The 16,830-nt window shown below is 45.0% G+C and overlaps 1 protein-coding gene across 3 annotated transcripts in view; it reads right to left on the bottom strand.

Annotated features, from left to right (window-relative positions):
- SLC35F4 (solute carrier family 35 member F4) overlaps positions 1 to 16,830 on the bottom strand; it is a 109,561-nt gene that overhangs the window by 29,938 nt on the left and 62,793 nt on the right. The window contains exon 1 of one of the 3 annotated variants that reach the window (XM_033515342.1): positions 2,436 to 2,513. The exons of the other annotated variants lie outside the window; for them this stretch is intronic. Coding sequence (XP_033371233.1) covers positions 2,436 to 2,511 — 76 coding nt within the window. The 5' untranslated portion in view covers positions 2,512 to 2,513. Of the gene's footprint in view, positions 1 to 2,435; positions 2,514 to 16,830 lie in introns of those variants that run through there. 3 annotated transcript variants of the gene reach the window in all.

Below are 16,830 nucleotides of genomic sequence, written 5' to 3'. Positions count from 1 at the left end.
AAATAGGGATTTATCACTGTATTGCTGCATTTTGCAATCCCAGGAGATATTTCCATCTGTTTCCTCCACTGCCCCTGAGGTAATAGCTCTGACAGGTCTCATCCCTGCCTTTCCATGATGGCATTTTTGGGCCAGGTCTCCTCCATGCAGGTCCATACCACAAACCTGGCTGATGCTGGGGAGTGGGAGCTGGCCAGGCTGAGGTGAGACACATTCTCAAAAGGATTTTTGAGGTGCCAGCTTGGCACACACCCCACATGCTCCCACTCACCCACGTGCCAACCCCTCTGGACAGCTGTCTCTGCTCCATTTCCTTCCACAGGAGCAGCACTTTTCACCACTCATCTCCAAGCACTGGAAAGTTCCTGACCAAAGGAATCTTCTTGCCTGGATTTCACTCCACTCTCCAGGAGTCAGCAGCTCCTGTGGGTTTACCAGGAGGTATCTGGGAAGCCACAAACCTCAGCTGTGTGCAAACTGCCCATGCAGAGCATGCTGCTCTCCTCCTGGCACACAGGCCCACAGCCCAAGCTGCTCTGGAGTCTCTTCCAGGTGCCCTCCCATGCTTGGGAAAGAAAGGAGGGACAGATGCAGTGCTTTTGGGAAGCTGGCTGCCCTATCCCATTAGGATTCTCTGGGAATTCATGCTAAAATCTTTGCTGAGCTAAAAAAACTGGCTGCACACACATTTAATGTATGGGTCCGGTATTAATTCAGCTTGGCCAGGTCCATCCCCAGCAAGAACCTTTCCATTTGCAGCCTGTTGGATATGACAAATGCTGTCATGTAGTCACTTCCAGTCTATTGCCCTTTCTTCCTGTGAAGAGACTGGATTTTCCCTCCCTGTGGAGCCAGGCAGTGCAGTTCAGACACTGCTGCTGCACCCAGCATGGGCAGAAGCTTAGGACAGGTCTAACAGAGACACCTGGCAGCAGCTGGACTGGTGCAGCTGAAGGCAGCCACAGCTTGTCTTAGACCCCTGTGGGGCAGGGACAATCTTTAATCCTCTGCATTCCCCACCAGGCGTGACATGAGCCTGGTCTGAGCCCTCAGGAAATAAAGAGAAGCAAATTGTCCCATTTTACCAGCACAGCCAGCTCACCTGGTAACACAGCTCCTAAAAATGCAGGTGAGGGTATGAATTACAATATCACACATCCGAAATCCTGGTGCTGTGCACCAGCAATAAGCAGTCAGCTTCTCCAACTTTCCTTAAGGCTTTTTCCCCTCAAGGAAGAAACACCAGGTAACTACCAAGCCTGCAGAATTCTAAACACCACACTCACAGTTCTCAGAAAAACAACACAAACTACTGCCTGGTCTATCAAACCCCAGCCCTGCTTGTGACTGAAGGCAGCCTGAGCCAGGTAGATCGAAGAACTGGAAGTCACGCTCTGCTGGCCAGCACTGGACCATGGCTCTTGCTTTGTTTTGCTCCTGGATGAATTCAGCTCTCAAATTTTCATTGCTGGTTGGCTCAAACCAGAGACAGCGCACACACCTTGTGGTTTTACAGCTCCAGTGTGTCCTCACCACACACACCTGGTGGGAAAACAGCCCACTTCTGGCACAACAAGCAACTTGGGGAAGTACCACGCAGCTGATAAAAACATCTGACTCTGAGGATTATAAACTCAGTGCAGTAAAAGCCTGAGATTTCTACAGACATTTAAGCCAAAAACTCAAACCTGAACATCAGGAGTACTTTTAAGAAATTTTGACCTCTGATTTATAAGGCACATACATCTACTGTAAATTTTCAGCACACTGACTTTTATTTGTTTCACTCTTAGGGCAGTCAAATCTCCTGCTGGACAGCATCACCACATTCCCAGTGACTCTGAAGCGTGGAGTTGATGGGCACTCTTAAAGGAACAAGGCTCTCCTGTCTGATAAAGAGCACAGAAAAGAATCCCCAATTTCTATCTTGTGTTTTTTCTTTATTAAATAATTGCTTAAGAGCTGACACTTCTGAAAATGAGAGGGGGGGGAAAAAGCAGTTTAAGGGGACAACTGCTATATTGAGCTGAGGGACAGCAAGCACGAAAAAAAGTCAGTGCCTCTGTCTTCACAGCAAAACCAATAAATCTAGAGCACCACAGCAAAATACTCCAGAAAAGCCAATAACATTACATGGACCTAATTTCACATAATTTTAAAAGCCAGAACTGAAGTACAACAACTTTATCCATTGTTCACGTTTCAACATCAGTTTCTTCACCAGGAATCATTCACACAGCAGTTGAACACAGGCAACGGAAATTATCACTTATCCCAGGTGATATTAAAGTGCTAAAAATTCTATCTGAGCATTACTTTAAAAACACAAACACAGAGACACACACACACACACACAACATTCCTGTTACTCTGCGTGGAACGGAGCAAACTCCTGCCTAGGATGAGATATACAGGGGGGAAAAAAAAGCATTTACCGTCTGGAACAGGAGAATTTATTTCGGAAACATTGTAAGATGGTAGCGGTGCCACTCTCGCCGAGTGTTTCTTCATCCTCTGGAATTGCTCTCCTACTCAGGTGCTCACTCTGGCTTTAGTCTGCATCGCCCTTGGTCCCGAGTACTACAGCAAACACGGGGCTATGGCTGGTGGCTGGATGTTGTTCTGGAGATGCTGCAGGAGCCTACGAGTACTGATTTGCTGTTTCCCTGGGAAACCATTTGCAACACGTTCAAACAATGCTTGACCTCTGCCAACACTTCTCTTTCATTCAATTGTTGAGCGCGGCAGATAAAATATAAATATATCGGCGGCGCCTCGCGAACTCGGAACCCGTGGCAGCCCCTTTGCAGGAAATTGGGATTTCACATCAAATCTCTCCTGGCAATGCAGACAGGAGATTTCTCAGACAATTGTGAGGGAATTATGCAATGCAATTTTCTGGTTCCTTACACTGCGACAATATACAGATGATTATAGTAATTATTTTAAGTAAGTTTTGAATAATGGGACTCCTATGGAGCTGCTGAATCAGGAATGCCTTGGGCAAAAGAACAGGTGACATCCAGGTCTGTGTCTGATAATAAAGCAGTGGTATTGGAGGAGGCTCTTCTAACACCCTACAAAAATTGTCACAACCAAGATAGATATAGAAATACATATATATATATATTTATAGGATATGGCTGGTCTACATTTCTTCCTCACTTCCCTTGAGACAGCCAGGACATGTTTTGTCCCTCTTTCCCTGACACCTTCTCTCTCTTCAACTTCCTTATTATTACTACAATATTTTTGGCAGTTCCCTCAGAGCAGTGGAAAAGTTTCACTGAGAGAACTGGTGTCAACCCACACAACTTCTGGAACTCTTAGAAGATCCCGTCCCCTGGTGTAACCAGCACTGTGCTGGGAGCTTCCTTTCCCAGGACATGGTTACTGACACCTCTAAAGAGCCCTGGCTCCAGGGCTCTTCACCAAGAGCTCCACAATCCATCCAATCCATCCACAATATCAAGTCTTATCCAAGAATCTGTAGGGAGAAACCTTTACCATTTATATTCAAGGTGTTTGCTATAGGAACAATGGGAAATAAAAGGAGAATGACCAGAAAGGCAATTTAGCTCTACCAGAATCTGCTGGCAAAGTTGCTGAATTTTTAAGGGCACTAGTACAGACCTTTTATCTACAGTCTTTGTGCTTTTGACAGCAGCTGAGAGTGGAGATTCTTGGTCCAGGGCGTGGTCATTCTTTCCCCAGTATCCCACCAAAGAGGGAGAAGCCACTGGCTGCAGGGAAGGCCAAAGTGGTTTGAAAAGGATGAAGAATGGCTGGGCTAGAGTTTTCCATCTTGGGCTTCCTCAAGCATGCTGCTGGAATCTCACAGGTTTTGCACAGTAATGTGTTGTGCTTGGGGTATGTGTGCAAGGACTAACCTTCAAGGAGGAGAGGGGAGGGAGCAGAGTCCCAGCTGGATCATCCTCTGGATGCAAGAGGCTGGCACACGGGGAGAACTGTCCTGTGGCATCCTCATGGAAAAGGCACCCTGTGACCCCCACTGTACCCAGAGGGGTAGGAAGGGATTCTTGAGTCCTTGGAGCAACCAAGCAAGACCTGATCACTTGGTCTTGCCTTGCACATTCCTCTAAAGCTGCTCTCTTGTCCCTCTTTGGGGACCGAGTGGCCTCACTTTTCTATTGGGGCACAGTGACACAGTAGGGAAGTGATTAACCCTACAGAAAAGAAGGACAAAGGACCTCATCCCACTCCCACAGCCATCCCACCAAATGGGACACATCATGGAAGGAGTACAGGGAAGAGAAATGGTTACAGCTGCCTGGTTTTCCACCCAGCACATCCTCTCCTGAAAGGCTTGGAGATCTCCTTTAGCATCTTCATTATGTCCCTGGTGACTCACAAGGCTCTCCACCATGACTGTTTATTCCAAAGCATCAACTCATTGCCTAGAGCTAACTGGCTTTTACTGCTTATCTGCATTCAGAGGATTTCCAGCACTGTGCAACAATCACTATTCCAAAGGAAATTATCTTCCCCATTTGCAGAAGGAATTTTATTCTCCTATCCAAAGTGCTGAGAGTCAGCAGAGTCTGTGATAGAGTAATCACCAGTCAAGTAATTGCTGGCTCCACGATCACAAAGCTCCCTATTAATACATGTCTAGTCCTTGAGCATTTATATAATATAAACAACATAATAATATAACACAGAGATTGCTTTTAGAAAACCATTTCTGCAAATAGGGGTTTATAATGGAATCATTAATGAACCTTAACAATGGTGAGGATGAAACACATGAGACAATGTCAGGCAATTTCAGACATTTCTTTCAGACAATTTCAGCACTAACAACAGAACGTGACTGAATCTAAGAGTTTCTGCCTTTTTTTATTCAAAGGAGAACCAGCCATTGTTTCATCACTAAATCAGAAGCCAAATTCAACTCCTCAAAGCAATCTCTCAGATTGTCCCCCCAGTCATCTCTGCTTCTTAAAACAGTTACACAAGAAATGAAGAAGATACAAAACTGCTTAAAACTAAGTGGAATTGGTACTTAGAACTTCCATCAAAGGCTGCAGTTTGAAAAGCATCAGTTTTTCTGGCTACACAAGAGCGAGCTTTGGCCATCTGTTTCTGCTCCTGCATTTCTGATCCTTCCTCTGTGCTCTCTATCTCTGCTCTGTGTGTGCTGAAGAGAAAAATAAAATGGAAGAGACAGAAGGAAGCTCTGTCCCTCTCTCCAATCCATCCACAAGTGCAATGTGTGACTGACTTACCAGGATGGCATAACAGATACTCCAAGTAGCTACTGCAAGACTACAAGTCAACATAAAATCACCTTACTCACCTCATGCTCATGCAAGGCACCAGAATGTGAAAATATGGGAGGTTCCCTCCAAAATTCAAGACTGAACTAAGTTTCCAGGTACCTTTAAAACAGTTCTTCGTATGTTGTTGCTTGCTTCAAGTTCTGTGCTTTCAGCCTAGAACATGTTTTAAGTTTTCTTATTCTCAAGGTGTTGTTCCTCATAATAAACAATAAATAACAACAGGCTCTGGAGCACAAGTCTGATGAGGAGCAGCTGAGGGAGCTGGGGGGATCAGTCTGGAGAAAAGGAGGCTCAGGGGGAGCCTTCTGGCTCTGCACAACTCCCTAACAGGAGGGGACAGCTGGGAGAGGTCAGGGTCTGCTCCCAGGGAACAGGGACAGGACAAGAGGAGATGGCCTCAGACAGGGGAAGCTTAAATTTGAAATTAGGGAAGATTTCTTCATGGAAAGACTTGTCAAATCCTGGACCAGGCTGCCCAGTACAATGACTGAGTCCCCATGCCTGGAGGGATTTAAAAGATGTGTGGATCTGCTACCTGGGGAGATGGGTTAGTGATAAGCTTGGCACTACTGGGGGAATGGCTGGACCCAATGGTCTTAGAGGTGTTTTCCAATGTAAATGGTTTTATCATCAATCTACATATCCAATTATTTTCCCTCAGGGGTTCCTATTTGTCAAGGAAGCCTGCAGTGTGAATGACAGCAGTGTAACCACACTGTGTAGATGACAACCCAGGCTGCAGGCTTACACCCTCCACACCTGCTCCCAGTTAAGGCAAAAACTGATGGGGCACTCACCAAAGCTCTGGTGACAGATCAGCACCAGCATTATTATAGAAGGAAATCACTGAAATAAGGCTTGTCTCAGGACAGATTCCTCATGTCAGCCAAGAGTCCCCATGGCTGGAGCCTCTGCACCACATCCTGTTCACTTCTCACCACCCTCCCTGCAGCACTGTGTCCCTGGGCTCAGTAAATATTCATCCAGACGAGGGCAGGGTGAAGCTGCAAGCTTGCTGACTCACTAACCAGACAGCAAACCAGCCCTGGCAGCGCAGTCAGGACTGGGGACTGCTAAATCACATCCACTAACAAGCCTTGCATGCTCCCAGCACAGAGGGGCTGATGCCGTCAAAACACGCTCTGCTCCTCGGCTTAGCCCAGCTCTGCTGGCACCAGCAAGTCACACATAGTTCAGGGACCCCATGCACAAGTAAAGGTTATTTACTCTTCTCACTGAAGCTGCAATCACAGTTGAACTCCAGGCAATCACAGGTTTTCCTGATCCAGAGAGGGTGACAGGTGTGGTATCACACACTCGAGGAGGGCAAATCATCACTGCTAAAGGCAAACGGCTGCAGCAGTAGGTGGAACGATGAATTTCCATGTTATAATGGGATCCATCTCATTGGACTCTGCATGCCAAAGTCTGAACCAGCCATACCAACATCTTAATAAAGTGAGTGGTGAGAAACTGGTAGTGTTAGAACACAACTCATAACCTCCTCTCTTACAGGGGTATTATAACCTGATATTAGTAACTCTGAAGGCACTCACCTCTTCCCCTGGCTGTGGTGGCAGAAATGTGACTTGCTCCCACCTGGTCATATGGCTTTTAGGTAGCCTGGGTAGGACAGATGCTCCCAATGGGAAGCACAGTGTGTCAATGTCTGATAAAGACATGAAAGTGTTTCTTTGACTTTAACTGATTTTAGAACAGTGCTCAGATCCAAAACTGTGCTGTTTGCTAGTTTAGAACACCACTAGCTACAAGACCCATCTAAAATCCACTTTGCATATGCAGCCAGCAGGTCAGTCCATTCCCAATCACCAGACTGTAAGACTCTCATAAACATGACTTTTATTAGCTCTTCCAGGCTGAGCACTTGCTTTAAGATGACAAGCTAAAAGGCCATTATCAAGTTCATTTTATCCTGCTGGAATACCAATTAGATGCAAGATGCAGAAGAGACAAACAGTCAAACTGAGATCAAAACAGATGAATCTTACAAAGGAATTCTAATGTACAGTGAAGTCAAGACTTCAGTCTGAACTTCTACTTACTCCTAGCAAAATCAGAAGCATGCAACAAATGCTCCTTGATTTAAACAACTCAATCCAAAACAACTTCCAAGGCTCACAGAGAAAAGAACCCTTCACCTCACTGCTGTGCCCAGTCATGGTATATGGATTTTAAAAAATCAAATTCTGAATTTTTTATTTTGTCTGAACTGTCACTGGCTTAAAAACTGTTAGATATCCCTACTCAGCAATTGAGAATATCAGCAAAGCATCTGATTGCCAGGCAGGGGAGGGTCCTCCAGCCCCACAATCACATGGGGTGGGCAGGATTGCTCACCTCATCCCTTGGTGCTGCCCTCAGTCTCACTGTCTATGTCACCAAAAATGTTAAACCAGATCCAGAACTGACCCCTCATAAGCAGGTATGATTTGAGAATGTTCACATTGAAGGCACTCTACAGTCTCACAAGTTTTGTTCACTGAGGCAAAACTGAATTTAACCAGAATTTCCTATATTTTGCAAATGCCAAGTAGAATTACTCTCTAAAATCTCTCCTAATGACTTCAAGAAATACCTACTAAACCTGAAACAATTTTAATACCCTTGGGGGTTGCATGTTTGTACACTGATCTCTGGTTCACGTTAACTCGAGTTGCTATTTTCAGCAAATCAGCCGGAGAACTCAATCTTTAATACTCACCCTGATTTTGTAACAGAAAAACACAATGGGATCTATTTTTAGCCTTCCCTAGCAGACAACTCCTGGAAACAAGATAAACAGCACCAGCTAAACATCTCCTCCAAGATGACAATGTGAAGATGTGCAGCAGTGCTGTGGGACAGCAGCTCCCACACCACCCAAACCAACCCAAAACACTCAGACCAACCACAGCCAGTGGTCTCTTGGCTACTGATGCCTTGGAGTGGCTACCTAGAACAGAGGCTAGGCAATATTAAGAGAATAAGTATTTATTAAAGGCCTTCAATAGGTACACCTTGGGCAGTCAGAAGCCTCCAAGGCTACACCCAAGCTGGACAATGGTCACGAGTTTTTCAGACAATTTTAAGTTTGATCCATTTCCGTATCAGGGGTTAATCATCCAATTACAGCTTCAGATAATTAAGTCATTTACCTCCAGTTTGCTCCCCTCCAACTCACTTTTGTTTATACTTTTCAGGGCCTGAGTCTATAGGGTGTCCTTGGATTTCAGGCCTAGAGGGATTTCTGGTTTTTCTGACCAAAATGTGAAGACAGTTAACTAACACTTAATATGCAGTTCAGTTGTGCACTAATGCAGTACAGGATTTGAAAAAGATAAAAGCTAAAATCCTAAGGCATCACTACCAGGTGATGCCAGGTCCTCTGCCACAGAATGGTTTGGGTTGGGAAGGACCTTTAAATCTCATTTAGTCCAACCCCCTGCAACGAGCAGAGACATCTTCAACTGCCTCAACCACATCACATGTTGGTGTTCCAGCCTAATGGAAGTCCTGCCTTCACCCTGCTTTGTCCAGCTCCTTTCCCTCTGCCTCTGGGCCTAAGAACATGCACCTGAAAGCATGAACATGCACCTGAAACCCAAAAATATCTGATGACTCCCCCACCCCCTACCTCCCTCCACAAGAATTCAACTGACTTGGAAGTAGCGATATCCTCTGCCACAGTGATTTCAGGAAGATTTTTATTTTCTACGTGATTTTATAGACCTGACAACCAGAGTGTCCCTGGGAAGCAGAAGGATTAAATTTTCAATTAAAATAAACCCCAGATTTTCCTTAATCAGGCAAATTTTGAAACATAAACCACCCAGCCACAAGGATTGGGAGGTACAAGCTGGTGTCTCCAGAGCTGGAAAAGCAGCTTCTTAGGCTTTTTACTCTGCTGGAATATGGAAATATCATACAGCAAGAAATATTAAACATTTAATACAATTAAAGATGGAAGGAAAACATATTAATTATGGACGTGGAGAGCAATTCTTCAATTTTAATAAAAGTCATCCAGAGCTTCATGGAAACAGCAAATGTATAAACTTTGATGCATCTTCAATATTTTGCTGTTGTAAGAAAAATAATATGGATGGACCCCAAGCAACCTGTGAGAGTGGAAGGTGTCCCTGCCATGGCAGGGGGTTGGAATGAGGTGAGCTTTCATGTCCCTTCCAACCCTAACCATTCTGTGATTTTATAATTTGAGGTTGACAAAAATATTAGAAAGTTACCCCCAGCATTAGAAACTCATTTATATTTACAGAAGAATCAGAAGGAAAGGAAAATTGCTCAATGGAAAACCAAAAAGAGTTTTTTCCTTCAAGAGGACTTTATTTTATGCAATAAAAAATTTAAATTATTAAAATTTAAAATTTAAAAAAATATAATTTATAAAATTATATTTTATTTTATTTTATTTTATGGCCTCAGAGCCTCTGACAGGCTGGATGGATCTTGCTGTGCTAATCATGAAACAAGAAGACAAAATGTGTTTAGTACCCCATTGTGAATTTCAGCTTAGGGGCTTTACCCACAGCCAGGTGTGGTGAAGAGCAAGAAACTCATGAGGAACACACAGAAATCTCACCTGGAGACCTGGAGATCACCTGCACAGATCTCATGTGAGAAAGCAGAGCTCACCAGACTCCCTACAATCCACCCCTCCTGCTGGAGGTGGAAGGATTTAGGTGACCTTTAATGTCCCTTCCAACCTAAGCCATTCTCTGGTTCTGTGATCTGATCATTTGAGAAGCAGTGCTGGCAAAATGGCAAGGCCAAAAACTCAAAATCTGAGCATTTCCCAACCTGCACTTCAAATTCTTTCCATGTTTAAGAGTTTAAGAGAAAGGTTCCTACATCACCCTGGCCACTCTGAAACTCCCTGGCAGTAAAACACAGCCCAAGTAGACAACCAGCACTCAGTCTGCTCAAAAACAAAGCATAAATCGAGCAACCATTCCAAATATCCAATACAGCCATTCCAGACAGGATAATAAAATCAGACACCCAACACTTCTATTGTGGGTTGGTTGTTTTTTTTTCCCAAGGAAAACTGCTTAGATGTAATTCCATGTCAGGTAATTACTTGCCTTGCCAATGTTTTATTAACAAAGCTGCCAGGAGTGAAATAAGCTGTCTCCACTTTCTGGTTCTGCAATTATGAAGTGCTTCTTCTTTACCACAAGAGAGCATTTGAGTTGAGAAAACTTCCATTTTGTGCTTGTCATTGTGACTGTAGAGCATGTCAGTGTGACAGTAAATCACTCCTCATATTTGCTGTGTTTTGGGTAGCCAGCAGTTAATTAGATGGCTGAGGGCTTCTTTCAATACCATAAATCAGAATTGCATAGCAGGCTAGAAAGCCAGGGCTGGCCAGTACCAAAATTTAGCCACCAGCATGTTCCTGTCCATGTTCCTTCTGTGGCAGGGGTAGGAACTTGCATCATCCAACACTGCAACCCCTACTACACCAGATGGCATCCAAAAGTTCCTTGGATGAAGAGATAGAAATAATTTTTAAGGGAGAATCACAACACAAGATGAAGTTTGTTGTCATGTTAGTGGTGCTGCATCTCCCAGCCCTTCTGATTTTAAAGGCTGGGTGCAGAATTTCCAGAGCTTTTGAAGCAGGACCTGAAGCTTCAGCAAAGATGTGGAAATGAATGACAGCAATCAGAACTCTTAAGAAAAACCCCACACGTGTGTGTGGGGTCAAACATCTTCAACCAGAGGGGAGACAGAAAATCAGAGAATGGCTTGGGTTGAAAGGGACTTTAAAGATCATCTGGTTCCAGTCATCTTTATGTGCATTTTCCTGCCCAAAAGAAAGGATTCATTAGGCATGTCCACGTACACAAGGCCAGGACCAAGAGGCTTTAATTGCATTAATGGGAAGTTCAGTGGGACAGCAGGTCAACTGTTCCACAAGGAGCTCAGTGAACCACTAAATGAGATGATGTCAGGCAGAAAATTCCCACTGATGGAAGATTTTCAGACCAGGCTGCCGGGGATGGATGGAATTGAACAGCTCAGAGCCTGGGGACAGAGCAGGTCCATTTTCCAAAGGGTGGTCAGCTGTGGCTGCCCAGGGAACTGGTGGAATCACCATCCCTGGAGGGATTTAAAAGCAATGTGGATGTAGCACTTGGGGACATGAGTTAGTGGTGGGTTGGGAACAGCTGGACTGGAGGATCTTGGAGGTATTTTCCAACCTAAATCACTCAGTGACTCTGTGACTCACTCAACCTCCATTCTATAGGAGCTAATAACAAAGAGGTGCTAATAATAAACACCAGCTATTATTAGCTGGGCTGACAAGAAAAACTAGGGTGAAGGGAGCCTGCTGAGTGCTCAGAATGGGTGTCAGAAGTAGGATGTTCTCTAGAATTCCCAGAGAAGCATCCCACCACTGCATTCAAATCACTGCAGGTGGTGTTTTCCAATCTCCATAGAACAGGGAATGCAAGACCACTGTCAAGGACAGGCAGGAAATGTTAGAAAAGCTGTCAGCAAGTACCATTTCTTATTCATTATTTCTATGTCTTCTTTGGAAAGAATGGATACCTGAAATGGTGCCTCACACCCACCAGCACCAGACACTCAAGTACAGAAGATTCCTGAAGCAAATGTGAAGTCTTGGGAAAGGCTCTTATGGCAGAGCATCAGGGATTCACAGGATAGGACATTATCCTGTGTCCCAGCCTGACACTGAACACACAGAGTTGCAGCTTTTGAAGGAAAACAGTGATCAAATCCTGATTCAGTGGCTGGTTCTGTTTAAGACCCAACAGTAAGATTAATATCCAGTAGCTCTTGAGAGTTAAACATAAAATCTACCTCCCCTTGGATTCTGTTGTTTTATTTTCAAGTCTTTTAATTTTCCACTATCGAAAGGTGCCTTTGGTCCTGCAAAATTCCAGCTACATCAATTTACTGATGGTGAAATAACAGCCTAAAATCTCAGTTGCAAGACATCAGCCCTCCTCCTTCACAGCCAGGCCTTAGAGGTTAAATAATTGTGGTCATAAAAGCTCAGCACAAAACATTTTCCAGCACCCACAGAGTCCTCTGAAATCTGTGTTCTGAGTGTCAAAGTCCATCTGCACTCACTGGCAGGGAGGATGCTCATGTGTACCTGGTCCAGCAGAGAGAGATCTCATGTGAGTTCCATTTCCCCTCTTTTTTTGCCACTCATAATTTGGGTCCACTTTTTGAAAAAAGAAACAAACAAAACCAGATGACAAATACAGCAAGCAGCAGCCTGAACATAACCAGTGCTGCAATTCAAGAGAATTCTTTTGAACAGCAGCAACTTTTTTTGAATTTTCTAGGAGAAATTCTCTATGAATTATCTGAACAAAACCAGTAAAATCCTTGCACTACAGAAATTTAAAGTTTGGGTACTCAGAAATCTCCAACCTATTGTGAATGTTTCTTGTCTAATCTTCACATAATCCTCCTTAATACCTTTCAGTGTAAATCTCTGCTATGTGCAACATCTTATTAGCAAGACAATAAAGATAACACAAGAAAAGTCACTGAGCAGCATTAGGGGATTAAGGCAGGATTAAACAGTCGTGACACAAAGAAAATGTTGAAGCTGAGTACTCACCATAATTAGTCTGGTTCCTCATACTCTCCCTGGGTCAATTACTCAAGTCTCTGGATTGTCCTGCTGGACTGTGCTTGGTGTGGTGAGAGCAGACAGGACTCAGACATTGGCTCATGACTGGTGATGATTTTCCAGTGTGAGAGAGGGACATGGATCTGTTCTAAACATACATGACAAGCTGAGCGAGGAGGGGAGACTTAGATAGGATTTTAAGAAGGAATTCTTTCCTGTGAGGGTGGAGATGCCCTGGCACAGGGTGCCCAGAGAAGCTGTGGCTGCTCCTGGATCCCTGGCAGTGTCCAAGGCCAGGCTGGGTGGGGCTTGGAGCAATCTGGGATTGTGGAAAGTGTCTCTGCCCATGGCAGGGGGTTGGAATTGGATGGTCTTAAAAAGTTAATTCCAACCCAAACCATTCTGTGATATATATCAGCAAATGGGTAGTAAAGATGAGACAGAATTTTCCTGGAGAGATCCTGAATTTCTTGAGGATGATTATACCTCTTCATAACAGGGATTTATGGGTACCTGCTACATCTCTTTCCCAGAGAGAAACTGGCAGCCCCAGGCTCAACAAAACTCTTCCAGGGGTACTTGGACAGCTCACCCTCCCCACAGACATCCCCACCCTGAGAATGTGTGAAAATCCTCCTCAGGCCACTCACAGAACTGTGTGGTGCTTCCAAACAAGGTGCTTCTGAGTGAAAGTTCTCCCATTAAGGAGATCCCTGCTGCCTCCCAGTTCCCAGAGGAGTGATGTACCCCTGCTTTCCCTGGCTCCCTGAGTAAGGCTTTGCAGGAGTTGAGATCTACACCAGCAAGATCCAGCAGCCATCCACAGCCTTGAAAGGCCAGTGTGCTCTACCCTTTTAAAAATCCAGCCTTTAATCTGAAATAAATTCTTACTCAATACTTCAAATCAAGCCTATTTACTGCCACAGAGCACGGTATCGATCTGGCCCTGGTTTGACTGGTCAGAGGTAAATCAGAGTCAGTGGCAGGATTCTGTGAAGTTATTGAAAAGCTCATCTCTCATTAGGGAACGAGCTGTGCTATCAGGACTCAGTCCCCAGCAATTAATGTGGCTCCCAAGTGTTCCCTTACATCCCCTGCTAGCTACTGGCACCCTGAAGCCCAAAATGACCCTCTGATTGTCATGGATTATCAGAGATTATTTAGCCAGAGCAGGCCAAACACACATTCCCTGAGAAATTCAGCAGGGAAAACACAGCTTTCCACAGCCTGTGGGACAGAGCTGCTCACTCAGCTCATATTTCTAAATACCTAAGGAGGAGTTGCCCCTTTTTCCCAAAATCTTTCAGCACCTGGAATGCATGTCAGGGAAAAGACAGGGGTTTTAAGGACCTTTTTTCTTCCCCCTGATGACTGCCTGGCAATGTTTTTCCCCAGCCTTGCAATAAATCAGAGCACAGCAGCTGATTTCCAGCATTTCTGAATAAGCACCACATCCTGCTCTCTGCACCAGTGCACAAAAGGGCTCCTCCCAGTAAGTGGTGTTTGGGGGACAGAGGGACCACGAGTAATCACAGAATAACAGAATCATAAAGTCATTAAGGTTGGCAAAGAACTCTGAAGGAGTCCAACCATTAACCCAGAACCACTGTGCTCACCACTAAACCCTGTCCACAAGTGCCACATCCACATATATTTTGAATATTTTCAGGGATGATGATTCCACTGCTGCCCTGGGCAGCTTGTTCCAAATTCTGACCACTCCTTCAGTGAAGAATTTTTTCTTAATACCCAATCTAAGTCCCTTGGGACAACTTGAGGCCATTTCCTCTGGTCCTGCCACTTGTTTTGTGGGAGAAGGAACCAACCTCCACTTTGCTACACCCTCCTGTCAGGAAGGACAGGAATCCCCTCCAGGGATAATAGGAATGCAGCAATATATTGCAGAGGCCCTGAAAGAGAACACAGACTCTCCTGCTTCCTACAGATGTGCCTTGACAGCAAGAAAACCTTGCATTAGTTTTTCATGCACAAAAAAAGCCTGTAGGCCTTTCTCTGCAGGGGCTTGGTAAAAATGCAGATTCCTGGCAGGCTCAGTCAGACTGAACACACTTTACTCTCTCCACCAAAACTTCAAGAGCATGAAGAAGGAAAAAAAAAAAAATATGAAAAAGGGAAAATCGGAGCTCCATGTGTCATGCTCACCTGAGCCTCCCCAGCCTGCAGGCTTGCACCACTGCAGCTCCCCCAGCAATTCAGGTCTGTATTTAGTGGGCACAAAAGTGCTCTAATGATTCAGAGTACCCAGTGAACTTACCCTGAGGACCTCCAGGTCATCCTGTTCTGCTCAAACTCTGTGGAGCTGGCTCCATCACACCATTGCTCTCATTTGAACAGCAGCTTTTCCCTCAGGGATTGTCCCACCAGTGGTATTTTGAACTGGTTTTACTCCATGATAAACTTAGGATGGTTTTCCCTGCTCCCCAGAATCCTATTCCAGGAGAGCTTCTCCAGCTGTCCTCTCCTGGGGTTTGAAGAAACTCAGCATTAACTTACCCAATTACTGCAAAAGGATGTTGCAGAGGGTTTCATTTCACTTGTTCTTTCAGCAATCCCTTCTCTTTTACATGTATTCCCCTGGCCCCTGCCCTTTCCATTGTGGGAGCTGGGGTGTTTAACATGACTCTCTTGGATGACAAAAGCAATATATAAAAGTATAGAAGAATCTGGGGATTGCTCTGACCCAGGTGCAGCATCTTGGACTTGGTCTTGTTAAACTGTGTGAGATTTCCCTGCCTGGATCAGGTAACTTCAGAAGTGAGGGGTGGTGCTGAGCTGGACTCTGATATGGGCAAAAGGAAAGTTGGTTTGGAGTTGATCCCCAAATGACCTTGTGATGGCTTTGGTGGGGTGAGAGGGGAGCTGAAAAACAGGACAAGAACAAACGACTGAGCACGCACAGCCCAGCCCTTTGGCATCATGGACTAAGTTTGGAAACTGATCATGAAACACAGCCCTCATTCCTTCCAGAGGAGCACAAGCTCCTGAGTTCCAGGCTCAGGAACTCCTGGTCCTCACCAGACCAGATCCACTCTGAAGGATCCCAGAAGGAGCTGCAGGAGGGGGCTGGCAACAGAGGAAGCCTTCAGAAATCCCATAAGCCAAATTCAGCTATAATCCTTGCTTCCTTAAAGTAGCTATGTAAACACTCTTCCCAAAGAGGGAAAAGCTGTGTTGGGAGAGGGCTTGGGAAATGTAGACTGAAGCAGCTGCTCTTCCTCCAGCAGAGCTTGGAGCAGTGGAACAGGATGCCAAGTACTTGTCTTGGCATATGAGCACACAGGAGGCTTGGAAGGAGAAGTTGGAGGCTCTTGAGCTAACAAAGAAAACCTGTTTTGGATGCTCTTTCTGCTTGACACTCTGTGTATGTTCAGGTTTTGTAGAGCAGAGCCCTGGGTTACACAGCTGTAAACAGAGAAATGCAGCAACCACATCCTCTGAGGCTTTTAATCATCCCCTACCTGTGCCTTCCTAACCAGGGGCACAATTTAATTACAAAAGCACAGCTGCCAAAAACACAGTCAAAAGCCCAGAACTATTTTTTGTAGTGGCAGGTAAAGGAAGTATTTCTCTTTGCAGTGCCAACAAGCATCTATCAAACTGGCCCCTCTTTTGTCATCCCTTCCAGCTCCAGCTGCAGCTCCCTCTTATTCTACTCTCAGGTAATCCACACACAGAGTTTTTTCTAAAGCACAAAGCAAACTGAAAGACAAAAGTGATGTCAAGACTCTGGTGACATTTGGCCATTTCTTCCACTTGCAGATCCCTTTTTCCCAACTTATCCCAGAGCAAGATGAACCCATAAGGAGACTCCAGCAGCACAAATCCATCACCTCCCTTGATGATGCTCTTTTGCATGAGCTGCCACAGCAG

This window comes from Parus major, chromosome 5 (assembly GCF_001522545.3).
Source record: "Parus major isolate Abel chromosome 5, Parus_major1.1, whole genome shotgun sequence".
Lineage (NCBI taxonomy): Eukaryota > Metazoa > Chordata > Aves > Passeriformes > Paridae > Parus > Parus major.
This window is presented reverse-complemented; position numbering and strand designations above follow the sequence as displayed.